At 40.3% G+C, this 26,666-nt stretch overlaps 1 protein-coding gene across 15 annotated transcripts in view; it reads left to right on the top strand.

The window, feature by feature from the left end:
- Window positions 1-26,666, top strand: part of SH3KBP1 (SH3 domain containing kinase binding protein 1) — a 363,386-nt gene that overhangs the window by 195,637 nt on the left and 141,083 nt on the right. For 9 of the 15 annotated variants that reach the window (XM_050776630.1, XM_050776631.1, XM_050776624.1 and 6 more), the window contains 2 exons: window positions 6,533-6,607; window positions 10,182-10,387. In XM_050776630.1, coding sequence (XP_050632587.1) covers window positions 6,533-6,607; window positions 10,182-10,387 — 281 coding nt within the window. Of the gene's footprint in view, window positions 1-6,532; window positions 6,608-10,181; window positions 10,388-22,763; window positions 23,821-26,666 lie in introns of those variants that run through there. The other 6 variants (XM_050776634.1, XM_050776625.1, XM_050776636.1 and 3 more) reach the window with 3 other exon arrangements.

Here is a 26,666-nt window from a genome sequence, read left to right as displayed (position 1 = left end):
GACCCATCAGTTAAAGGTATATGGTGCTGGAATTCCTGGTACAGAGGATTAGGAGGTTGGGTGGAATGGTCTTCCCATTTAGCATTTTGTCATCACCTATTCAGAAGGGGCATTTTCTCTTCTAGAGACTGTTCCCCACACACAGTTACTCAATTAAAAGCCTTCCATTTCAAGACCAGGAGAGCCCAATAGTTTCAGCAGCCATGTTTAGTTGCCATTGTTGAGGGGATTTTGAATCCCCGGAGAGGCATGGTCTCCTAACAAGGATGGCTGCTTCTGATAAAGGGTACATGGCTTTTGTAATCTTCCTGTATAAGCAGTTAAGGAAAAGAGGGCCCATCTCTCCATCCGTTGGTCCATATCCATCGATCTATCCATGCTTCTTTCTCTCCTTCCTTCCTTCTATTCTTCATTCATTCAATCTTTATTGACACCGTGTTGTTACTAAAACACTGTCCAAGGCACTGATGATATACAGAGACAAATCAGACAGGGTCCCTGCTTTCAGTAAGCTCACACTGCAGAAAGCGGACATGCAAACCCAAGTTCAGCAAAGTGTCCAGGTGCTCTGCAAAGTAAGCATCTGAAGAAGAATGGGGCACAAAGAGGCCAGTCCCATGGGGATGTGGGGCTTCATAGAGGAGCAGATGTGAGGATAATGAATAGCTTGCTAACTTGAAGTAATTCCCTGAAAGAGAGAAATAGTATCTCTCAGTGTTCTGACAGAATTTCCAGTAGCAGGCCAGGCATGGTGATTCATGCCTATAATCCCAGCACTTTGGGAGGCCAAGGCAGGTGGATAGCTTGAGCCCAGGAGTTTGAGACCAGCTTGGCCATCACGGTGAAACCCTGTCTCTACTAAAAACAAAAACAAAAAAACAAAAATTAGCCAGGCATGCTGGCACATACCTGTAATCCCAGCTACTCAGGAGGCTGAGGCATGAGAAGTGCTTGAACCCGGGAGGCAGAGGTTGCAGTGAGCCATGATCACACGACTGTATTCCAGCCTGGGCTACAGAGAGAGACTATTTAAAAAATATATATATCCAGTGGCCACTTACACCCTGAATTTGCTTCAGTGTGTGACTATGTTAAGATTTCTGTAATTGGATCAGATCACATACAGAAATTATATGTACTGGTAGGATTTCTGTAAGTAGAGCCTTTGGTTTTAAAAGGGATCTGCTTATTCTCCATTCCCAGATAATGGTGTTAGTAGTTTTGATGTGCTTTACTTAAAACAAAAACAAAAACAAAAACCTTTTTGTTTTGAAATATAGATTAACAGAAAGTTACAACAATAAATACAAAACTGTACAGAGAGATCCTTGTACCCTTCACCCAGTTTCCCCCAGTGATAACATCTTTTTATAATTATAGTACATGCATATTACTTTTGTATGAAACCATAAAAGACAAAATGTGGTTCATACACAAAAGACATCTAGCTTTTTACTCTGGTATGAGATAAAATGTACTTAATCTAGGTCTTTGTTAGGCCAACCCACTAATACTCTTCACAAATTACAGTTCATTTTTCACAGAGATTGCTTAATTAATACACAGATATGGGAGTAAGTTAAATTTCTAATGTTTGTGCTATACTGGTAATTTTTAGAGATCATAGTGACATTGTATGCAAATCCTCTTAATTTAAATGCTACCACACATTAGGGTAAGGTTTTTCTAAGAATGACAAAATCTGTATCTGAATATGAACCATGTATACAGTGAATGCACATATATCTCTTTGTTTCTGACACACACACATACACTCCTACTTCTGTATGTGCACATGTTTATTTGGTATTTGCATTCTTCACATTTCTACTTCCAGAAAGTCTTTGAAGTAGTTATTGAGTTGAATTTTGTGTACCAATGGATGAATGTGATAGAAGAAACATTGGCATTATATTTATAAGGGAGTGTGCCAAGACTGCTTGACACATGGTAGGTGTTTAATAAATGCTTATTGAATCCCCTTTTACTATAAGGAGGCATTTTTATTTTTGAATGACAGGTGAAAGTCTTTTGAACTTGCTTTTTTCTCTCTTATTCTGATGTATTTTTACATATGGTAGTTGGTTATGAAAGTCTCTAAACTTTCTTAGATCTTTGTTTAGGGTAATCTAGTCTATCAAAGAAAGAATTGCAATGATTGTGTTGGTGGATATTTTATCCATTTTTATCTCAGAGAGGAAAATTTATAGTTATGTAGTAGCAGAAACTTTTTGCTGCATATTTAAATTTGAAAACATCTTTACCATTTTCAGAACTTATGAAACCTTAAAGGTAGTTTTTCAAAAAAAAATTCTTATAAACTTTTTTATTATTGAAAATGTCTAACATATACAAAAATAAGAATAGTCTAATGAACCTCTGTGTACCTATCACTCAGCTTCAGCAATTATCAACCTTTGGCCAATTTGTTAAAATTATAGCCCTCCACAGGCTTTGTCCATATTATCTTGAAGGCAAACCCCAAATATTATATAACTTCATTCATAAATATTTTAACATGCATCAATAAAAGAGTGTCTTAAAATACCATTTATCTCACACACATACAATTACGGCAATTCCTTAGAATAATTAAACACATGGTCACTGTTCACTTTCCCCTAAAGTCTTCTTTATTACCATTCATTTGAGTCTGTATCCAAATAAAGTACATACATTGCCGTTAGTATGTCTCAAATCTGTTTGAATCTATAGATTTCTCCTTCATATCTCCTTTTTTTCTTGTAATTTTTTTGCTAAAGCAACTGAGCCCCTTTTTCCATTAGTTTCTCACAGTGTGGCTTTTGCCGATTTCATCTCTGTTGTGCCATTAAATCTGTATTCCTATAAATTAATCATTAGATCTAGGGACTTGATTAGATTCAGGAGATATATATGTGTATATATATATATATATATATATATATATAAAATATATAAAATATATCGCAGACCTGCCACCTAGGTGGTAATGGATAATCCACTTGGAGGCTCATAATGTCTGGCCATCCTACTTTTTGAGTGTTAGCAGCCATTGATAATTGTCCCCCAAACCTAGTTACTCATTAGGGCTTGCAAAGAGGTTTCAACCAGAAATTTAAAAAAAATAATAAAATGGGCTCCCATGTAACAGATCAGTAGTCCAAAAAAGTGTTTAGTAAATTAGGTTTTTAAAAATCAAAACAGTCAAGTGGTTGTGCTAATAGTGTAGCAGAATCTTATGATGTTAAGGTGGAAAGGAATTTAGATATTATTTAACTCAGTGTCAGATGAGAACACTGAAGCCCAGTGAAATTAACTCCCAGGCTTCTGAGTGATGGGGAGAAAATGACATGCAAGCCTTCCATACACATTCTGGTGCTGCCACCATTACACAAATAGTTTACCTTTTCACAGGTCATCTGACAGATTTCAAGCCTGAGTACAGTTTAGCTTATTTCTTCCTCTTATTGTCACAGATCATGATTAGTTAATTGCCTTTTCAGTTACAATTTTGCACATTCTACTGTTGACTAAATAATGTGCAGTGGCAAAGAAATCCAGATATGACTGCTGTCCAATTTCAATTTCATATGTATTTTGCCTTACATTTAAGACATAAATGTGTCTTTTCTGTTTTTCACATCCTTTGATATTATTTGCTTTCAAATAATGGTTGTAAAACTAAAAGTGTCCCTGTTTTTTAGTTCTATAGCTACAGAAACATTTTCAGTTATTTCCCACAATCTTCAGAGGGAGAAAGTTTGCATTTTCTTTCTGTAACCATTAATAACCATGAGTTTTCTGTTGGTATTGAATTTCTCATTTTCCTAATTCCTTATTTAAAAAGTTGAGGTTCTGATACTTTAGTGGCTTGTCAGGCTAAGACAAAGATGAAGATGGAGGCCAGGTGTGGTGGCTCACACATGTAATCCCAGCACTTTGGGAGGCTGAGGTGGGAGGATCACTTGAACCCAGGAGTTTGCGACCGGCCTAGGCAACATAGTGAAACCCCATCTCTACAAAAAATAGAAATTAGCTAGGTATGGTGGCATCTGCCTGTGGTCCCATTACTCAGGAGGCTGAGGCAGGAGGATCGCTTGAACCCAAGAGGTCAAGGCTGCAGTGAACTATGATTGTGCCATTGCACTCGAGCCTGGGTGACAGAGCAAGACCCTGTCTCAAAAAAAAGAGAGAAAGCAAAGATGGTTTTAAAAAATGTATAGCAAACCACTGCCATGATGCAGAAATAATTGTGTTTCATTAGCTGTAAGAAATGGATTGCTCAACATCCCTTGCGTATAAAAATGAAAGCCAGTCTGACAAATCCCACTCTGTGGCATCATTAGACTTTTTTTCTTTTTAATATTAGATGGTATTTGTTTGGAGTATGATGTTCTATTAGCAATGAAGAATGATGAGCAAATTGATGTCATAGTTTCAGGCAAAATTAGATGCTAGCGTAAGTGTATGGTTTTGTGTGTAAATTTTAAAACTCTTCCCTTTTATAGTGTTTACTGCCTTCAAGTACTAATATTTAACAGTGACAGTATACTGTTTCCCCCAATAAGATCAACATTACTCATATTCATAACCTTTCCAGTTGGCTGCGTCTTTTGCTCTTCACATAGGACACCTATGTGTCCTCACCCAGCCCCAGCCCAGACTACATCTCAAATTGCCTTGCTGCCAGTGCACAGAGAGACTTTGCAGAAAGGCTTGACCATTCAGAGACATCACAGCCATGGTCTACCTCAGTGACTCTCAGACTTGGTCTTGGGGAAGAACACATGGAAGTTCTAGTGTACTTGGAGGAACATTATCGAAATACTGCCTTTTAAAAATTCTTACACTTCCTTTTTTTCTGACACTTGAGAGGACTGCTGCTGTTAACTTTTAGAGGGCCTAGCTCACAAAACAGCTGTGTTCTGACGACTACTGGTAACTTAATGATTGAAGTTAAGCAGAATAAAAAATTGCTCGAATAAAAACTAGCCACTGTTACTTGCTCCACTTTTGTCATCAAAGTCCTCAAGAGCTTCACGTCTAGAAAGAACATTTGAAACTTTCTTAGTCTTCAGATTATTCTTACACAGCCAGTGATTTGAATGCCTAAGTTTTTGCTTTAATTGGATAGAATGCATCTGTCAAAAAGGACGCATTTCAAAACAAGGGTATACCACCATGGCTGTAGGACACGGAAATTGGAAATACTTGATCCCATTTAAGTTGTTGGTCTGATCATTCACAATTCCTTTCCTATATGGGGAGGGCCAAGGCCCAGAAGCTGACAGTGTGGTTTCTCTTGGGTTTTCCATTTTAACATGGAATGTTTCTAAGAAGTGAGACAAGTTGCTCTCTCCCTTCACTTAGTTCTACTCCCTGCTTCTCTGTAAATGTAGCCTAGCTTTTTCATCCTCCAGACTTATTAGGAAGTTGTATGACTGGCCTCCAGTTTGAATATTTAATTAACAAGCCATAATATAATTTATTTCTCAGATAATTTAAAGTAATATGTTTATTAATTGAGTTTGCCTTTAGCAAATCATTTTGCCTGTTGGTGATACTCTCTGTAGGGCCTTTGTGTGTGTGCATGTATGTGGGTGTGTGTGGGGGTGGGTGTGGGAGGGTGGGAGGGTGGGTTGAAGTACACTCAAACCAGGGCAGTATGTGTGTATTCTGTATAGTTGCTCATGGTTCCAGAGGTATTTGGGCTCTAGCCAAGGGTTCAGCCTTATGCAATTGATAATCTCTACTTGTAACAGCAAAAAAAGATAATTTGACATTTGACACTGGGTGAGTCCTATGTCCTCATGCTTAAGTACAGTTTCATGACTGACACAACAGAATCCCAATTAAGATGTTTTGAGAAATAGGGTTTTCTGGTGTCCTTGGTGCTAAGCAGAAAACCCCATATGTTTATATGGATGCTACTGTTGGTTTCAATCCTTAGTGGTGAACCCCCGCTCTCCAGTATATTAATACATTTTCTTGCTTAAAGGTACTGAGGGTGACAGATCTTTTAAAGAGAATTCTGTGTCTTGTTTAGAATCTTGGGGACATGAATATTCGTTTTTATCATGTAGGTCTCTAGGGGTAGAAGATAAAGGATAATGTGTCTAAATCTGTATTATGCATAGGTCGTAGTCTCCAAAGAGGAGCTTGTGCTCTACAATTGAGTTAATTAAGGAGTCCATTTGATTGGATTCCCTCTCGTTAATTGAAGTTTTCCTATTCTTTAAGTTACAATGTTGAAATGGCTTACAGGTTTAAACTGGGCATAATGTACATGCCAGTCATTTGCAGAGGCAAGCCCCAATTTCTGGGTGCTCATGCCATACTGGTTGCATGGGGACTTTGGGCTCATTCTGTAAAATTCTTAAAATCCTGCTTAATGGTCTCTACTTAATTTTGTGGATGAAGCTCTTGCAGCAGATTCATTGAAGGCAAGTTCAGTTAAAGACTCTTCCTCTTCCTTCTTTTGCCATCATTTGCTCCCTCCTCCCCGCTCTCTTGTTTTTCTCTCCCCTTCTCTTCTCTCATTCACTGTCAGGAAAGACTACCTTTGAAGGGACAATTCTGTACCGAGCTGCACCGGGAAAGACGGAGGGCCACAGACGCTATTACAGTGAGTGACCTTAACAGCAGAAGGCAATTGTAAAGATAAGATCTGGGTACTTGTGTTTTTTGATGCAGCTGCCCTTTCCTGAGCTGCTCATGCTTATGCCAAGTGTCTGTGCGAATTTCTGACCCAAGGACATGGACTTATTTGTCTGAGATAAGTGCCATCTCCTTGGTGTGTGCTAAGAAGCATTCCCAGCACCAGCCCCTAGCGCTTTTGTTTGCTTTCTGCGTCTATCATGTATGTGATATGCGTGCATGAACTGTACGTGCAAACAAAGGAGCAGTAGCATTTGTCATGGCATATGTATTTGTACCAGTATCTCTGGGCTTCTGAGGTGGTGTAAGATGGCTTCCTGCAGAGATGTCAACCTCTCATGGTTATTGCTTTTTATGAGTGGGTCATTGGAAACCAATAAACCATTTTGTCATTGTGTGGTTCAAAGAAGTAAGAATTTGGCATGAAAGTTCATGCCAGAAATGGCATTTTGCTTTGCTCACTCAGCCAATCACCACATGGCAGACTTTTTTTGGCAAGACCAATGTGTAGCCTTTTGTGTTGTGAAATAAGGCTGCCAAAAGTTGAGGGGAAGGAGATGAATGAGATGCCCTTAGAACAGTTCTTGCCACACAGTAAGCTCTATCCATGTGAGTGTTAAATTGAAAATAGATAAAAATGTCTCATGGATCTCAACTGATCAATGCTGGAAGACTGGGTACATTCCACAAAATTGGACAGTTAAAGGACTTTCAGAAACAAAATTGAGGAGGCTTTCTTCTTTTTTTTCACCTTGAAGGAAAAGCATCCAGCTTAGTGTGCATATACATGTATGCATACATACATATATGCATGGATATGATGAGAGAGAAAGTTCAGACATGAACACCAGAGCCATGCTTCACAAACTGGGGTCAAGTTTATTCTCCTTACCACTCCACCATGGGAAGGTGCCTGGCCCTACTGCACATGACCTCACTACACATGCAGTGTGCCGCCTGTGCCTCACCGTGGGAGTTTGACAGCACCTAGATTGCTCTGTGCCCTGTTCATTTAGATGACTCCACCACCAGCCACATGTCTGGAAGTTACACCAGTGTACACTGTTAAAACACTAAAGCATCGCCCCAGTCACCATACTTTCTGTAGTTCTCTCACCACTGCCTACCTGTAATGAGCCCTTCATGAACCAACCCCTATCCACAGTCCACACTCTGGGTTGCACAACCCAAGAGTGTCACCTGGCATTCTGGGCCTGACATGGGGACATTTTATGGGATAACGTGCATGATGGGCATGAGTCATTAAAAGATATATCACCAAATGAACATGAAAATGAAAAGTCACCTTTCTTTCCCTCTAAAGGGAAGGAACTAGATTTTGAATTATTTTTTTACCAACACAGATAGTTAGATGTTTAATTTATACACTTAAAAGTGATAGAACCAGCCTTCCAGAAGTTCTGGAAGAAAAATCTGCCGTGTGTTTCCTTCCCGGGCCGTGCTTGTGTGGTTGAATGACTGTGCAACCTCTCCCTGTGTAACGTAGAGTATTTCTCACGGTGATTCATATAAACATATTAAGATGAGCCCAGAAGACAGTAAATCCCAAAAACCAGAAGCTCAGTGAAATGAGGATGGCAGTGGCTGAAAATATTATGGTTCTAGCTAATGGTGAATGATAGAAGAACCCTTCTCTTTGAAAAACTAAAATAGACTTGCCCTAATCTGTTTGCCCTGCTGCCTTCTGGTGGTGATGGGAGGAGCGTGCTGAGGGACGGGGGTGGTGATGGTTTCTTTCCACTAATGGTTTCGTTATTTCACCCTCGAATGGCTCTTTCCAAGCCAGAAAGGAATATACAAGTCATTTATCACATAGAAAGAATCCATACGGCAAAATGAGAACATGTTGAGGGGGAAGTAATACAATATTTAGACTCCAAAATTGTATCTCCAGCAGGGATATTTGCAAAAACAATGAACAGATAAGCACACAAATGGATAGCTAATGGGGGGAAGTTTCTTGATGTTTACACACTCTAATCCTGTCCTGTGAATTGCAGCCGACCCCCTTGTGGGCTGTACCTCATTTGGTCGTGTGTTCTTGCTCACAAATGCTGGTTTTCAGTTAATTAAAATGTACACCGGGGATCTTCCTCCTCCCCCACCTTTTGGCTTAAAAATACCATTTTATGGAAAACAGCAGCAACAACAAACAAAACCATTGTTTTAAGGATTTGATTCTGAAACATGTTAGCAGTTTATAATGACCTTTCTATATTTTGTCTGTTTTCATTTAACAGTTTCTTCCTGCACTGAGACTTCCTTATTTGAATGACTTCAACATTTTATGAGATTTTATGTGAGCAAGTATTTGGTGTATCATTCTTATGGACTAGGAGGCCACCTTACCTGTAGGAAGATAATGCACAATTGGCTAATAGAGAACAACATTTGATGGCGTACTTTCATTTCAAGGGCATGGTTATGATCAGGAGTTACGTAGTAAATGTTCAGGAGCTATTCTACACCTCTAGAGGCTTTCAGAGACAGGTTAATGATAGAGTTTAGTATTCCATAAAATATTCTTTGAATCCTGCCCTTTTATGGCATAATTGATATACTGACCACCAAAGGAAGAATGTACACCCAGAAATTAACTAGACACAAATAGGCTCTTCCTTTTAGGAACATGATTATGGGCAGAGCCTGGGAAAAAAAGAATCTGGGGAGGTAAGTGTCCATGTTGTCTTGCTGATAACTATTTTATGACTTCCAAACACATGCCACAGAAGGTCAAAGAAAGAGTATCATGTCCCCCATGTTCTTCTTTGGAAAGGTATTCAGCTTTGGGAAAACAATGGTGTTTAAAGGAGAGAAGAAGGGCTGTAGGTTTGGGGGATTCTGGCCTCTGGGAGGACGGCTTCCTTTCCCTCTTTAACAAACCTGATCATCTTGCTAGTGAAACCGTCTTAATGTCAAGTTTGGTTTAATGCTTTCCTAGAGAAATATGTCTGCATGCATTTATTCCTTGTGAAGCCATCCAAAAAGATTTAATTCTTTGGCAGTTATAATTTTGTGTGGTTTCTTTAATTGCTAATTTGTTTAAATGGCTTTTAGCTTTACAGTTTCCCTTTAGGAAATGTTACTTTCATTGCTAATTGCTAATTGACATGAGTCATAGAGATTGGAGGTACAGTATGTGGTACTGACTGGGTGGGGAGGCGACAAAGTGGGTGGGAAGGGTTACTATTGCACAGGCTATGGCAAAACAAATTTGGATCAAAACTAGGCTCCCGGCTAAAGAGGGGTGAATTTCACATGTACGAAGATATCTGCTTTGGAATTAGATTTGCCGAAAAGTTGTTTTGGTTCACATCTTAAAATTAAAAGTAAGGAATGGGGAGATCAAACAAAACTCAGAGCCAGTCAAACTACTCAACATACTGAATACAAAAGCCTAGTGCAAGTTATCCTGTGTCCAGTCACACTTTTAGAGGTGGTTCCTGGCCGGTTGTGAAGTTCTTCTTCAGGGCTCTGGCTGATTTCTGAGCTCTTTCTCTCCCCATTCCCCCTCTTGACAGGTTTAAGGGAAACCACAGGCTCTGAGAGTGATGGGGGTGACTCAAGCAGCACCAAGTCTGAAGGTGCCAACGGGACAGTGGCAACTGCAGCAATCCAGCCCAAGAAAGTTAAGGGAGTGGGCTTTGGAGACATTTTCAAAGACAAGCCAATCAAACTAAGACCAAGGTCAATTGAAGTAGAAAATGACTTTCTTCCGGTGGAAAAGGTATGTTCGACAGTTTCTATTTGATTTCAACATAATGTGGAATATCCAGAAGTACGTTATGGGGTTTGGTGCCGGAAGCTTCCAATTCCTCTTTTAGGATTTCCGTGTCCTCATGTACTAGCTGTTTGTCCTGTCTCCTTTTTTAGCTCTCCCTCTATGTGGGAACGACTTCCCTCGAAAGGCTCATGCTCTAGTTTGCTGCTTTCTTTCTTGCTGATCTCTCTAGGGAATGTTTCTCAGGATGACTTTTCAAATGGACCAGCACTTCTCTATCTGCTTCCCAGAAAAACCCCTTATTCCTGGACCCACCTAAGTGCATGACCCTGACACTTTTCAGACACTGTCCGGTCTCTCTCCTCTCCTTATACATTTCTCTAGTGCTTTGTGCTTGGGTGTGCTGACTGTGGTTCTGCACTAGAGTGAAGGAATTGTGCACCTTTTCTCTAAGAGTTAGTTGGAGATAATGTCAGACTGTTTAAAGGAAGTCTCCTGCGGGTGTGAATGATGGAGATGGCCTGTGCTGTGACTCCCTGCGTTGTTCCCTTCAGGAAGCTGGCTGTTTGCTTCTGCCTCTGGTTCTGGGCTAGCAAGAGGCAGGCAGCATGTTGCTGCTGAGTACGTGGTTACCACAGCAACACACCCAGAGCCCTCGCGCTTGTGGCTGCCGATGACGTCTACTGTGGTATACTTCTAAGCATTGTAGCCTTGCTTAGGAGTTGATAAATACCGTGGAATTTTCCAGATTATAATAAGCTACACTCGTGCTGTGCTTAAGGAATGTTTGTTAATTCGATCTACTGCTGAAATGTTTGCTTTGACGTCTGTGCCAGCAGATTTGGGGAATGGGGTATTGGCAACCTCTCTAATTCAGGTTTATGGGTGACTTTTAAGTGTTTTTGTTTGTTAGTTTGTTTTTGGTGGGATAATATTTTAAAGGTTGCATCATCTTCTGCAGCTGTAGGACATCCACCCCTCTACCCACCCTCAGCAACCTTGCCCAGTGTCATCATGCATTAGAAACAGAATCTGAAAAGGAAACTTTTCGAACACTAAATCCCTCTAGAGATGAGTCAGGCAGAAAGGGCAGATACCTAGAAATTAAAAACTGTTTCATTTAAACTCTTTTTTTTTCAATGTTGAAGTTTCTTTCAGCCAGCATTGTTCCTTTTAGCAATCAATGTATATTTTTCAAGATCTGAAAACTAGTGTCCCAGCTCTTGAGCTCACTTCTGTTTCATATGGTCACATTCAGATTCCCGTAAACATTTACAAAAGAGCAAGTCCCCATGTTGGAAAGGAACAATGGATGCAGTTTTTCTTCATTTTATTCAAGTGGTTGAAGTGAAAATGACCATTGACTCAGTCAGCAAACAGTTTATTCCTTTTGTTTGTTTTATGATTCCTGGCCTTTATCTTCTTCATGTAGCAGGACAGTGTATGTGTGTGTGTGTGTGTGTGTGCGTGTGTGTGCACGTGCGCACGCACGTGTGTGTATGACTCTAATTATTGCTATTAATATTAGTTTTAGCTACCAATAATAAATTGAATTACTGTTGATAGCAGTGTCAATGTCAAATATAATACTTGAAAGTTTTTATCCCAGCACATTTCTTTCCTGAACCTCAGAGCTGTATGTCCAACTGCCTGCTTACTTCAATATCTCCACTTGAAGATCTTAAATTCATATCCATTTGCCTAAACCTGAACTCATCATCCTCCTCCAACTGCTCTACCCACAGCTTTCCCCATCTCAGTTGAAGGCAGTGCCATCTCCCACTCCTATTGCTCAAGACAGAAACCCTTAGGTTGTCTCTGACTGTTTCTCTCAGCTCTGCCTCCTAAGTGTGTCCATCATCCACCTAGGTCTCATCGCTTCCACTGCTCCTTCATAGTGATTTCTGCCTCTCCCCATCCCCCTACAGTTTAGTCTTAAGAGCAAAGCCAGGGAGAACCTTTGAAAACCCAAGTCACATCATGCTACTCATCTGCTCACACCCCTGCCAAGGCTTTCCTGAGAAAAAAAGTGGGACCCGATCCTCATTACTGCTGGGACTTCCTCCCCCACTGCTCTCCCTTCACTTTCTTCGTTCTGGGTCCTTGCTCTTCCTCAGACATGCCATGCACACTCCTACGGGGAGCATTTGCTGCAGTGGTCTCCTCGGCCTGGGCCACTCTGCATCTACCTGCCCACTCGGCTGCCTCCCTTTCCTCCATGCCATCTTAGCAGAAACCTCACGCCGTCCCCCTTCCTGGCACTAAATATTTTGTTCTCTGTGGCACATACCATCTTCTAACAGATTTATTTTTGTTGTATCTATCACTTATTTGTTTACTAATCTATGTGCTTAGAACAGTGCATGGCACATTGTAGGTGCTCAATAAATATTGTTGAATGAATAATATTAAAATCTATGTTAATGCTGCACTTTAGAGATTACAGACATCTCTAGAATGAGAGTATTGGGTGAGATAATATAGCACTTGTATAGTTGAAAATATATCAATTGTATAGTTCACTGCACCTCTGTGAAGCAGAGAGTTGACTTACTGCATTGATATTGGTGCCATGAAGTGTTAACTTCATCAGACACACATATGTGTGTGCGCATGGGTGTTGAACATCCCTAATCCAAAATCTGAAACGCTGCAAAATCGAAACTTATTGAGGACCAATATGATTCTTAAAGTAAATGTTCATCAGAGCATTTTGGATTTCGGATTTTTGGATTAGGGATGCTCAACCTGGATGTATTCTGCTGATATTCCAGAATGCAAAAAGAAAAATTATTCTGAAATCCAAAACACTTCTGGTCCCAAGCATTTCAGATAGGGATATTTGACGTGTGTGTGTGTGTGTGTGTGTGTGTGTGTGTGTGTGTGTATGCATTCGTGTATGCATCTTGATTCCTGATTTGTCTGCAGAATGAAACCATGTGCTGGAAGCTCCCTAAACCCATTTCTCATGTGGAGCCTCTGGGGAAAACATAAACTTCCCAGCCTGCTTTCTGGGTGTGGACAATTTTTACAACATCTAAGACATTTGAAACTATCTCCACCCCGTGTTGTTGGCGCCACGGATAGTTGCATAGATTTATGGATCCATCATGTTATTGTACAACCTGGCACAAGAGCCAATAAGTGTGATACTGCTTTATTAGCATACAACCTGGCTTTCATCACTTTTGAGATGGTTTTGTGTCTAAGATTTATGTCTAAGGAAGAAAGCTTCCTTTGAGAATGGAGCTCGTTGTTTTGATTTTTAGAAGCACAAATTGGATCTTGTGTGATAGCATTCAGTAGGTGAGGCTCAAGTAGGTCTCCTGCTCAGGCTGGGACAGTTGGCCTTCTGAAATGTCTGGCTTGATAACTTGGATGAGGGAAAAAGGGAATCTGACAATTATTAACAGATGTGAGCATCATATTATACTTTTCATTTGTGAAGTTTATTTATTTATTTTTGAAACAGAGTCTTGCTCTGTCACCTAGGCTGGAGTGCAGTGGCACAAGCTCGGCTCACGGCAACGTCTGCCTCCCAGGTTCAAGCGATTCTCGTGCCTCAGTCTCCTAAGTAGCTGGGATTACAGGCGCACACCACCACACCCAGCTTAATTTTTTTTTTGTATTTTTAGTAGAGACGGGGTTTCACCATGTTGACCAGGCTGGTCTTGAACTCCTGACCTCAAATGATCCACCCACCTCGGCCTTCCAAAGTGTTGGGATTACAGGTTTGAGCCACCATACCTGGCTAAGTTTGTGAAGTATTAAGATCCACTTTTCTGAGTCAGTAGATAATCTTGTGCTTATCTTATATTTTAATCTATATTACCCTACCCAGAGTTAATGATTAGATTATATACCAGGAAAGATATTGCATAACATCCCTCCACCAACTGTGAATAAATAGTTCATGTAGGTATTCTTGCTTCTCTTATCAAGCTATAAGGAAGGATTCCATTTATGAATCTTTTAAATACCACCAAGTGGGTATGTCTCTGAATGATTTGTTGAATGTACCATTTAACTGAAATATTTATAGCTGAGATGATTTAATGTCTGGGACTTGCTTCCTATAGTCCAGAAGATGAAAGAGGGGAGCATAGAGGAGACGTTGATCATGAGTTGTTATTTGTTGAAACTGGATGGTGTATACATGGGGGTTCATTACACTCTATTTTTGTGTATGTTGGAAATTTCCCTTGAAATAGGTTAAATGGGGGAAAAAAAAGAACCTTGGAGAAACATGTACCATTTAAACCAAGCTCGGATGTAAGTATGTGCTGTATCAAAATAATGGAAAATGCTATGTGGCTAAAGATGAACCAAGTTTAACCTTAGAAAATTATAGGGCTATCGTCCTAGCTGATTGACCTCGGCAAAGTTGGCCTCAGCTGGGCCATCTGTAAAATGGGAATACTTTTTTTTTTTTTTTTACCTATCCTACCTCACAGTACTTAAAAAATACATACCTGAAAATACTTTCTAAATGTGACTCATTTCAGCTAGCATGTATTGAGTGCTCACTAATTATGCTCAGTACTGACGATACAGTGGTGAGGGAGACCACGTCACTGCCCTCAGGGAGCTACAGAAAAGTAAATAAACAATAATAATAGAGTATAGGAAATGCCATAATCAGGCTGAGAACACAGTGTTGTGCTGTAGGAGCCCTCAGGCATTGCAGGAAGTGGTGAGTTATTAGGGAGGCTCAAAGGTGTGTGTTCGTTCATGTGTGTGTTTACCAGCTTCTTACAGGAAGTGATGTTGAGGCTGAAAACCATGGGTCCAGTAGGCATAGAGTTATTAAGGTAGGGAGAGCAACATCTATAAATGCCTTGAAGGGTGAAAGAGATAGCACAGATGATGTGTAGAGGCTCCAGCAGGATGTGGGGAAAGAAGCAGGTCCCAGATCATGAAGAGTCTTGTGAGATTTGTTAAGAAGTTGGACTTGATCTTGAGAGCAATGGGAAACTATCAAAGTGTTTTAAGCAAGAGAGTGACATGATCAGATAGGTGGTTTAGAGAAAGTATTCCAACTGCAGTGTGGGGAGTGGATTACAGAAGACAGGGTGAGTAAAATTCAAAAGAGAGGTAACAGAAACATACTGGCTTTCCTAATAAATAGCCCCCCACTCCAAATCTAGGTTCTAAACCAGTTAATTAGATGAGTGAGTGAATGGATAATCAAAGTATTTTGCTGATTTTTTTTTTCATTATAGATATCCAGTTGACCCAGCACTCTTTATTGAAAAGATTATCCTTTCTACACTGCACAGCCCTATCACCTTAGTCATAACCTAAGTGGCTATATATAAGTGGGCCTATTTCTGGACTCTGTTCTGTGGGTCTGTTTTTCCTTGTGCCCATTCTATGCTGTCTAGGTATTTATTCCTCTTCAAGATTACCTAAGTTATTCTTGGCCCTTTGTATTTTAATTTAAATTTTAGAATCAGTTTGTCAATCCCCCATCATCATCATCATCAAAAAAAAAAAAAAAAAAAAAAAAAAAAAACCCTCCTGGAATTTTGATTGAGAGTACATTGAATCTGTAGATACTTTTGATGACAATTGGTACCTTTATAATTCATGAACATGGTATATCCCTCTATTTGTATAGACCTTATTTTATTTTGTGAAATGTTCTCAAGCTGAACACTTATGATTTGTGATCTCGCTATGCATATGTTTTACTGCATGTCATTACTGATGAAGGCAAAGTTGGAAGATATAGATTAGTGTGAGAGACAAATGGGCCTGCCAGCTGATTCCCAGAATTAGACAGATTTGCCCACACAATCTCAGCAACATTGGACTAACTCAGGCCAATGTGAGATAGAAGAACCTACCCCTTGAGGAACAGCAGAGAAGGCTGACTTCCAAGAGGAGGAAAGAGAAGAGCTAAGCTGAGCATGCCCAGTATATTTTTCTTAAATTCACCTATCAGATAAGTAATTTCACTCTCCCAGGGAAGGATACATAAAGGGGAAGAGAATGGCAGGAGTGTCTAATTGTGTCCAGAGAGCATCCATTTGAATTTCTTTACATAGAAGGGGACATCAAGGTAAGGGATGTTTTAACAGCTTGAACTATTGTCATGGAGGGAAATGGATGGTTTGGCAAAATATTTTGAAGATAGAATCAAGTTTGATAGTATGTGGGGGATAAAGAAGAGGGAGGACTTGAAGATGGTGCCTAGGGCAACTGGCTTAAGCAGCTGAGTACTATTTTCGGATTAGAAGACACTGGAGAAAGAAGATATTTGGGGAGGAAGGACATGGGTTAGACTAGCTGGATTTGGAAGTTTCTTGTGGCACTGTATCAAGTAGAGGCATCCAGCAGGCAGATGGATAAATAAGTCTGGTGACTGGGAGAGAACTGTAAATGTAGGTTTCAGAGTCATCAGCCTAGAGATTGGGTTGAAAGACTCTGAGCAAGAAGGCAGCCCAGACAGGATTGTTTTCTCATGAGTGCAGCTGGTACCTCTGTCTCCCACCTGTGGACCTGAGAGGGAATTTCCTTATCAGGCTATTTTCCTGTGACCCCAGCCTGGCCCTACTCTCTTTTTCCAAACTCCTTCCCTTGTTATGAGTCACTTAGATGATCACTTCTGACCAACCACTTAAGGAAAGGAGTGTCAGGTATTACACATGGATAGGTAAGTTACAGATACTCGAGTGAGTCTCAGGACCTAACCTGACATGGCTTTATATAGAATAATGCTGGCTCTTTGGTGCCAGCGGATTCCATGTCCTAGCCCTTTAGGCACTACCAGTCTTGGCCGACTTAATTATTTGAAAAAGCAGTCTTTTTTGCCTCGCTGGAAAAGAGATTTCTAAACTTCTTGGTTTACCAGGTTGGTTGTTTACTGGATTCCCTACAGATAAAACTTTCAAGAAGCTTCTTTCCCATGGTCTTCCTGTCTTAGCTGATTTCCATTAGTGACTTCTGACATCTCTCTCTTGAATTCTGTCTACAGTTTCTAAAAGGTGTTGTGTTTGTAAGTCTCTTTTTCAACTCTTGTCATCTTGAATCTCATTTATAGAATTATAGTCACCCAAGTTAATGCCTTTATGGTATCCACATTGTAGCTTTCACTTGTGACAGATAATTAGAATTAAAATTGTGTATAAATGAGAGTCACTAATCAAGTTTTTTTTTTTTTTTTTTTTTTGAGACGGAGTCTCGCTTTGTCGCCCAGGCTGGAGTGCAGTGGCGCGATCTCGGCTCACTGCAAGCTCCGCCTCCCGGGTTCACGCCATTCTCCTGCCTCAGCCTCCCGAGTAGCTGGGACTACAGGCGCGCACCACCACACCCGGCTAATTTTTTGTATTTTTAGTAGAGATGGGGTTTCACCGTGTTAGCTAGGATGGTCTCAATCTCCTGATCTCGTGATCCGCCCGCCTCGGCCTCCCAAAGTGCTGGGATTACAGGCGTGAGCCACCGCGCCTGGCCACTAATCAAGTTTTTAATTAGCCAAATTACAGTAAGAGAATTTAAATATTTTCATATGTATCCCAGGTAGTCTTTTTTGTATTTAATTTTTCTGGGTACATAATAGGTGTATGTATGGGGTACATGAGATGTTTTGATACAGGCATGCACTGTGAAATAAGCACATCATGGAGAATGGGGTATCCATCCCTCAAGCATTTATCCTTTGAGTTATAAACAATAAAATTATACTCTAAGTTATTTTAAAAAGTACAATTAAGTTATTATTGACTATAGTAATCCTGTTGTGCTACCAAATAGTGGGTCTTATTCATTCTTTCTATTTTTTATGTATCCATTAACCATCCCCACCTTCCACCCAGCCCCCACCCAGGTAGTCTTTTTATCCATTCTAGTAAAAATGTATTAAGCTGTATAATCATATAAAGTTAAAACATGTCAATAAAGTGATGATCTTTGTTCCTTAAAAATGAGAGATCTATGTTCTAATCCTTTGAAGACTAGAAATAAGCTCTAGAGACCTCCAGGAGCTAATGAGATATACTCTTTGACTGATTAAACACCAGGGTCAAAACCTTGTTGTGATTATCTGAGACCTAGAGTATTGACTGTCACTCATTTTGGTTGAAAAATAAGACGGTGTCTCTTGAGTTGTTGGAAAACCTGTGGTTTTGAATGAGCAGATGGTGTTAAGATGCCCACTGGTTGCCTGGGTTGAATGAAGTGTTTGGGATTTTCAGACATTCTCCATGATGTGCTTATTTCACAGTGCGTGCCTGCATCAAAACATCTCATGTACCCCATAAATACACCTATTATATACCCACAAAAATTAAATTAAAAAAAAATAAAGAAGACTACCTGAGATACATTTTCAGACTTTGGCTTCTTTCTCCTCAGAGTATCTCTGTTTTGTTTCCTGATCTGGAAAAAGTAAGGAAGGAGGAGGGGAGTTGGTCAGGAAAGGGAAACAGAAACAGTGAACCAGTATTACAGGATTATTCTTTGTCATGTTGGGTGCTGCTTTCTGTTTTGTATATGTTTGATGTGAACTTTCTAAAACACTCAGCCTAGCGTATTATCTAAGAAATATTTAGTTGCGGCCCGATTGTCACCAAGAATCATGTTCCCAGAAGGTTTTCAAATTGCGTTTTTAAAAGTATAGTGGTTGGCCGGGTGCAGTGGCTCACACCTGTAATCTCAGCACTTTGGAAGGCCGAGGCGGGTGGATCATGAGTTCAGAAGATGGAGACCATCCTGGCTAACACGGTGAAACCCCGTCTCTACTAAAAATACAAAAAAATTAGCTAGGCGTGGTGTCACGTGCCTGTAGCCCCAGCTACTCAGGAGGCTGAGGCAGGAGAATCGCTTGAACCCAGGAGAAAGAGGTTGCAATGAGCCGAGATTGTGCCACTGCACTCCAGCCTGGGCGACAGAGCAAGACTCCTTAAAAAAAAAAAAGAAAAAAAAAAAGTATAGTGGTTATTAAACATGGAAGACAGATAGCCCAGGTTCAAATCTCAACTCTGCCTCTTCCTGGGACAAGCTACTTAACCACTCAGTGCTTTTGATTCCTCATCTGTAAAATTAGAGTAACAAGAGAATCTACCCCAGAGGCTTGTTGTGAGGATTAAGTAACATGTAATGGTTAGAGAAGTGCCTGGCACATAGTAATCACTTGATTAACGTTAGTTGTTATTGTTGTCCTTATTGTTATTAAAGTCGAAAGAGTACCTATAAATGACAGTACATTTTCCAGGGTTATTTCTTTATTGTTTATTTATTTTTTATTTTATTTTATTTTAGTTTCGAGGCAGGGTCTTGCTCTGTCATCCAGGCTGGAGTGCAGTGGCAACCTCTGCCTCCTAGGTTCAAGCAATTCTCTTGCCTCAGCCTCCCGAGTAGCTGGGATTATGGGTGTGGGCCACCATGCCCGGCTAATTTTTGTATTTTTAGTAGAGACGGGGTTTCACCATGTTGGCCAGGCTGGTCTTGAACTCCTGACCTCTGGTGATCCACCTGCCTCAGCCTTCCAAAGTGCTGGGATTACAGGCATGAGCCACTGTGCCTGGCCTCTTTAATTTTTTATTATGGCAAATTTCAAACTCCAAGAAGTACAATGGAATTTTGCTATATCTGTGTTAGCTGTTTGTTTCACATCACCAAGTCTTAAATGTCAGCTGCTAGAAAGTAAGTGCCATAATTTGGGACCTTGTCTGTGTTAGTCACCATTTACTGTTTATGAAAATAGTTGTTAAATGATAGTTGGCCCTCAGTAAATATTTGTGGACTGGATGGATGAAGATAGTGTTTTGTGCTAATCCAATTCTGGTTGGGATCTGCTTGCGGTCTAGCTAAGATTCACTCTTCCATTTGTTCATTAATTCACTCATTCATTCATTCACTGAAGCTTTATTGAATGCCTTTTATGAATCAGCAGTGTGAAGCTTTATTGAATGCCTTTTATGGATTAGCAGTGGTAGCTCTGGGATTTCTATGTAAATGAACAAAGGGGTGGCAATCCATTTGGAAAGGGATTGGCTAAATGGCATGTCTAGATGTTTTATTTGCATAGTAAGTGCAGTTTTTTTTACCTGACAGGTTATTTATTTGGGGTGGAGTAGGTCTGGTGTGGTTCATCTGAATGGAGTTAACACCTCCTGCCCTAAGTCACACCTTGGATCAGCTGTCATATACAGGCTTCTCATTTAATGCTTTGGATTGTCCCTACATTGGAGAGAAGGGGGTATGTATAAAAGTCATTATAATGTAAGGGGAAAGACTAGCAGAGGCATGTCCAAAGCATCAATGAGAATAGAAAGGAAGAAACTACTAACTTTCCTCCAGGTCAAGAAGGAAGGGATGGGGTATCCTGGGTCTCTTTTTAAGGAAAGTGGTATTTGAGCAAGGTGTTAAAAGATGTTGGGAATTCGTGGTACTAGCAGTGTGTGTGTGAACAAGGAGAGAGCATGAGTATATTGAAGGAAGAGGTGGGTTAGGCTGGGGTGCAGGGGCCGTGGTGGTGGTAGTGGAGGAAGTGGGCAGCTGAAGGGGAGGCAGTGCCTCTTCCTGCAGGGCTCTGCCAGCCCACTCACAAGCTGCCCTTCTTCTGGGTGGGCGGGCAAGTTGGTGAAGGAGTTCAGTTGGGCAGCAGCGTGATCAGATTTATACTTTAGAGAGATAACTGGGGAGGTGCCGAGGAATGTGGACTGGAGATGGGAGAGGAAGTAGCTGGGAGACTTGCCAGCCCCGGGGCTCCGTGGTTGATGACTAATTGGCCAGGCACCAGGAACTTCTAGTAGCTCTTGGAAAGGGGCAGATGGGCCCACCTCATGCACACTCTTTAAGCTGGATCGCCGTTGCCTGGGTTGGCAGCAACACTGACAGAAGAGCCAAGTTTCCTTTCAAAGAAAATTCTTTTGTGTATTTTGGGAATGAAAAAGCCAGAAGTCAGCATTCTACTATCTTCATTAATAGATAGGCTAAGAAGATAGAGACAATTTTTAAATTTTAAGTTGAGAGGGCCTTGTTAAATAGATTTACATGATATACACATGGGCATAAACATGTATGACTATAAGTCACAGATATTTATTGTGATTGTTTATTTATATATACCTTTACATTCAGCAGGTTTACCTTTCTAATTAGTTTTTTAATCAACTTTTAATTTTAGAGTAGTTTTGGATTTATGGAAAAGTTGTGAAGATAATAGAGTTCCCACATACCTTACACCCAGCTTCCTCTTTTGTTAACATCTTGCATTAACATGGTACATTTCATATTATCTTTTTTTTTTTTTTTTTTTTTTTGAGACAGAGTCTTGCTCTGTCGCCCAGGCTGGAGTGCAGTGGCACAATCTCGGCTCACTGCAACCTCCGCTCCCCGCCCCCGATTCAAGCAATTCTCCTGCCTCAGCCTCCTGAGTAGCTGGGATTACAGGCACCCGCCACCACGCCTGGATAATTTTTGTATTTTTAGTAGAGACGGATTTTCACCATGTTGACCAGACTGGTCTTAAACTCCTCACCTCAAGTAATCCACCCACCTTGGCCTCCCAAAGTGCTAGGATTACAGGCGTGAGCCACCATACCTGGCCCATATTATCATTATTGACTAACGTCCATGCTTTATTCAGATGTCCTTAGCTTTTATCCAGTGTCCTTTTTCTGTTCCAGGATCCCATCTAAAATACCACATTCAGATTTCTCATCTTGTTAGGCTTCAACAATTTCCCAGACTTTCTTTATTTTTGATGACCTTGGCAATTTTCAGTTTTGTAGAATGTCCTTAAATAAGCATTTGTCCGAAGTTTTTCTCATGAGTAGATTGGAGTTGTGGGTTTTTGGGAGGAAGGCCACAGAGGTGAAGTGCTCTCATTACGTCATATTAATTCCATACTTATCGCTATAGATGTTAACCTTAGTCACCTTGGCTGACGTAGGTGTTAGTCAGGTTTCTCCACTAGAAAGTTCTGTTTTTTTCCCTCTTTCCATACTTGACTCTTTGGAAAAAGGGTACTCTGTGCCCCTCCCACTTAAAGAGTGGGGAGTTTCACTCTACCTCCTTGAGGGAGGAGTGTCTAAAGAAATGATTTGGAATCCTTCACAGGAGATTTGTTTATTCTCCTCCATCCTAGTTGGGTTTTGATAAGGAAATTTTTTATCTGTTCTCTGAATTCCAAATGCTAATTCTGTAGCAATTGTATTTGTCATTTACCACCTAGTGACATCACCTACATTTGTGTGTGTATGTGATAAGTAAACAGATTTATGTCTTATTTACCCAAGGAGATTGTAAATTTCTTGAGGACTGGGACAGCATCTTATGTAAAGCCCCTTACAGAGTTGGATACAGTGTAGGCAGTTAATAAATATTAAGCAAATAGTTTTTAAATTAGTTTAATTAAAAATTTAAATATTGACCATAATTAACTGAAACAGGTCATCAAAGTCTAAGTATATGAGAAATGTGGTAAGACAAGGATACTATTTACTTGGCATCCTGATTTGTGAAATTATCCTGAACTTGTAATTATGGCTAATATGATATTTACTGTGTGCCAAGCACTTTTGTAAGTACTTTACATATATTATTTAATCTTCCAGACAGCCCTATAGGTTGGTGCCATTATCCCCATTTTATAGATAAGGAAACTGAGATGAACAAAGGTTGAATAAGTTGTTCAGGATCACAAAGCCAGGAAGTAGCTCAACTGGAATTTTGATCTCAAACACTCTGGCTCCAGAGTTTTGAACACTTAACCACTGCGCTCTAGATTCATTGAAGTGGCGATTAAAATGGTATCTCTTTTGGGGGAAAGAACAAGATTGTGATTTAAATATTTCATTCCAGCCTGTTAGGATACTCCTGATGACATGGCAGCAATCTTGCTGTATTTTTCCTAGGGGAAGTATTTCCATAAAGCCACGGCTGTTTTTCCTTCTTCAGTTTGTGTGTGTGTGTGTGTGTGTGTTCAATCTTTGTGTAATGCAACTAATTATATTTGCTTAAAATACAGGCATGTTCATGATTGATATGTCATATACAGACTATATTCTAGATATCCCTCACTCTCTAGCCATATGATCTGTTGAAAGATAGTGGGCTTTTTATTTCTTCTCTGGCATTTTTAAACAGAAGTGATCACTAGGTCTTGCCAAATAAACACTCCCTCAGTGTGTTCCTTGTCCAAATGGTCACACCTGGGGGCCCCAGAAGGGAGCCCAGATTGTAGCAGCAACATAGGCGAGGGAGGAGGACTTCTCGCGAAGCCACCCAAGCCATGAATCGGCCCTGGCTTCCTGAACCATAAACAAATGCGAGCTTTGTTCTCCCCATTCCTCGTTTGGTCCCAAGTATGACTCAGGGTTAGGCTGGGTCCTGAGGCTCAGTGCTGTTGGAAGGAAGTGGGAGGATTCCAGGGGAGTTCTGGGACCTTTTCAAACTGAAGAGAGGAGGCTGACTGCATCATGGGAGAAGAGGTATTCCTTTTTTTATTTTATTTTATTTTATTTTTTGCTTTTAGAGTTGTAATAAATCCACTTAACCTGTATCTTATCTGTATATAACATTTTGTAGCAAGACTGGGTAATGGGTTTGCATTAATGGGTTGAAACAATGTGTGTGCCAGCTAGGATCCCACAGAGGGGAGCTATGGATAAGCTGAGGAGGAACCTATCGAGTATACGGATTATTTGCTAAAGCTGAATGTTACTCTGGAGCTATTTAGCTGCTTTAATTCCTCCTGCTTTGGTCAATTTGGCCATTAATTTTTACAGATGTTTCCAATCTCTCTGTGTCTTGGGTTTTCATGTGCTCATATTGCAGAGAGAAATTTAGATGGGCAGTTTGCACAAGCAGTAACTGTTACACCATATCACAGAGATGTTTAGCAATTACAGATGTTTGTGCAGTAAACAAATCCAGCTTGCTTTTCAGGTTAGCTTAGGAGAGAAGGGTATGTCCATGCAGAGCAAGCCAGCTGTGGGGCGTTTCACTCTTGAGGGGCACCGACATTTGGAGTTTTCTTTGTGAGTGGAGCAGCTGTGAGTACTGACTTCTGGGTGCTGTTGAACTGCTTTTTTATGATAGAGGTAAAGATATTTGGCTAGTTTGTAGTGCTGGGCATTTATAGATATGTACTCATGTATAGAGAAAAATTAAGACACTAAATTATTTTGATTTTCTAAAAGTTTGCTAGAAATAAGTGGTCTTTTTTTTCTCTGTGAGTTGTTCATACTTGTCTACCTAAAAGCAGAAGTCTGTCATTTTCCAAACACAAAATTCCCTAAATAAACCACAGGATAAGTAAGGCTTACTGTGTGTCATATGTCTTGCATATCCCTGTCTCTCATTGAAAGAAATTTTTAAGGGGGGAATTGATGAGGTCTATAAAATATGTCCCTTTATGTCTTTTTCTCAAAATCTGTTTTGACTATTTTCAAAATTACAAAAAAAAAAAAAAAAAAAAAAGCGTGGCGAAAAGGAAACACATTGTTTTAACTTATCATTTTAAGAGTAGGGGAACTTCTTGAAAGGTTTTTAAATGGCATCTGTTGCTTGCCTAGAAAGGAGGACAGAGGCAGATATATGAGGAGAGTGCTGTTTAGGGGTTGGCTAGAATAAAAATATATTCGTAGGAAATGACTCGAGAAGATTTTCCTAGGGAAAGATAGCTTATGTTTGCTGATCTTATGCTGGATGTCTTTGTTCTGAGTTCTGATGAGTAGAAATCTGAATGAGGTATTTATATGCAAAATTAAGATGGTGAATCTTCCTTGGGGAAATGAGTGAAAGCATGATTGATTGTAAGGTGTGAAAAACATGGAAAACTCTCAGCAGCTAGGGCCTGGAGATGGAAGAGGAATGGTAGCCCCTGGGGGGCCTGACAGGTTTTGCCTTGGCCACATGATGTCTGAGCTACTTGTTGCACTGGTGAGTGCTCCCTAAACCCTTTGCTTGTTTGTTTCTCAAAATGGAAATAGCTGTGTTACTTTTCTCATTACAAGAGCTCTTTGTAATGATGATGATAATAATAATAATAATAATAATAATAATTCTTCAAAGTTGAAGACTACAAAGAAATAAAATAGAAATCACCCTCAGCCAGGTGCAGTGGCTCATGCTTGTAATCCCAGCACTTTGGGAGGCTGAGGCAGTTGGATCACTTGAGGTCAGGAGTTTGAGACTAGCCTTGGCAACATGGCAAAACCCTGTCTCTACGAAAAATACAAGAATTAGCTGGGTGTGGTGGCATGCATACCTGTAGTCCCAGCTACTCGGGAGGCTGAGGTGGGGGAATCACCTGACCCTGGGAGGTTGAAGCTGCAGTGATATGAGATTGTGTCACTGCACTCCAGCCTGGGTGACAGAGTGAGACCCTGTGTCAAAAAAAAAAAAAAAAAAAAAAAATTACCCACAATCCTATCATTCAGGAGCAACCATAGTTAACATTTTATATGTATCCTTCCAGACTTTTTTTTTGAAAGAGTCTCACCCTGTCGCGCAGGCTGGAGTGCAGTGGTGTAATCTCGGTTCACTGCAACTTCCACCTCCCAGGTTCAAGCGATTCTGCTGCCTCAGCCTCCTGAGTAGCTGGGACTACAGGTGCCCGCCACCATGCCCGGCTAATTTTTGTATTTTTAGTAGAGACAGAGTTTCACCATGTTGGCCAGGCTGGTCTCGAACTCCTGACCTCAGATGATCCATCCGCCTTGGCCTCCCAAAGTGCTCGGATTACAGGTATGAGCCACTACACCCGGCCTCTTCCAGACCTTTTTTTGAGCCTGAATATGATGCAGTACACACATCACTCTTCATTCAATAATGAAGTCATATCAAATGTTGCCTGTTTTTAAAAACTTAATATACTGTGGGAACCCTTTTGCTGTCAGATAGCCTCATGATTTCCCTAGGGTCTCTGTCCCTTGTAGAGATGCAGCACCATTTGTTGAAGCAATCTCCCAAGGATAACTATTTAAGTTGCTCCCCCATTTTTAACATTAAAGACAACGTTCTTGTATATCCATCGTTGTTTCTTCCCTGATTATTTCCTTAGGCTGAATTTTTAAAAGAGGAATTTCTAGGTTAAAGGTCAACTGAATTCTGGCTAGTTTTGTTTTTAATGAAAATAATTCAAGTATATGGTAAAAAAAAGAAAGAAAGAAAGAAATCCCAACCGAACAAAAGTAAGACTTTCTGAATCCTGTACACTTAACTTTACTTCCTGGTGGAAATCATGGTAAAAGTTATATGCACTCTTGTAGATATGTGGAATTGGTTTTTTATTGTTGTAAAATATATATAACATCATAAATTTTACTACCTT

Source organism: Macaca thibetana, chromosome X, assembly GCF_024542745.1.
Source record: "Macaca thibetana thibetana isolate TM-01 chromosome X, ASM2454274v1, whole genome shotgun sequence".
In the NCBI taxonomy this organism is placed as follows: domain Eukaryota; kingdom Metazoa; phylum Chordata; class Mammalia; order Primates; family Cercopithecidae; genus Macaca; species Macaca thibetana.
Note: the sequence above shows the minus strand (reverse complement) of the source record. Positions and strands in the feature narration are given on the sequence as shown.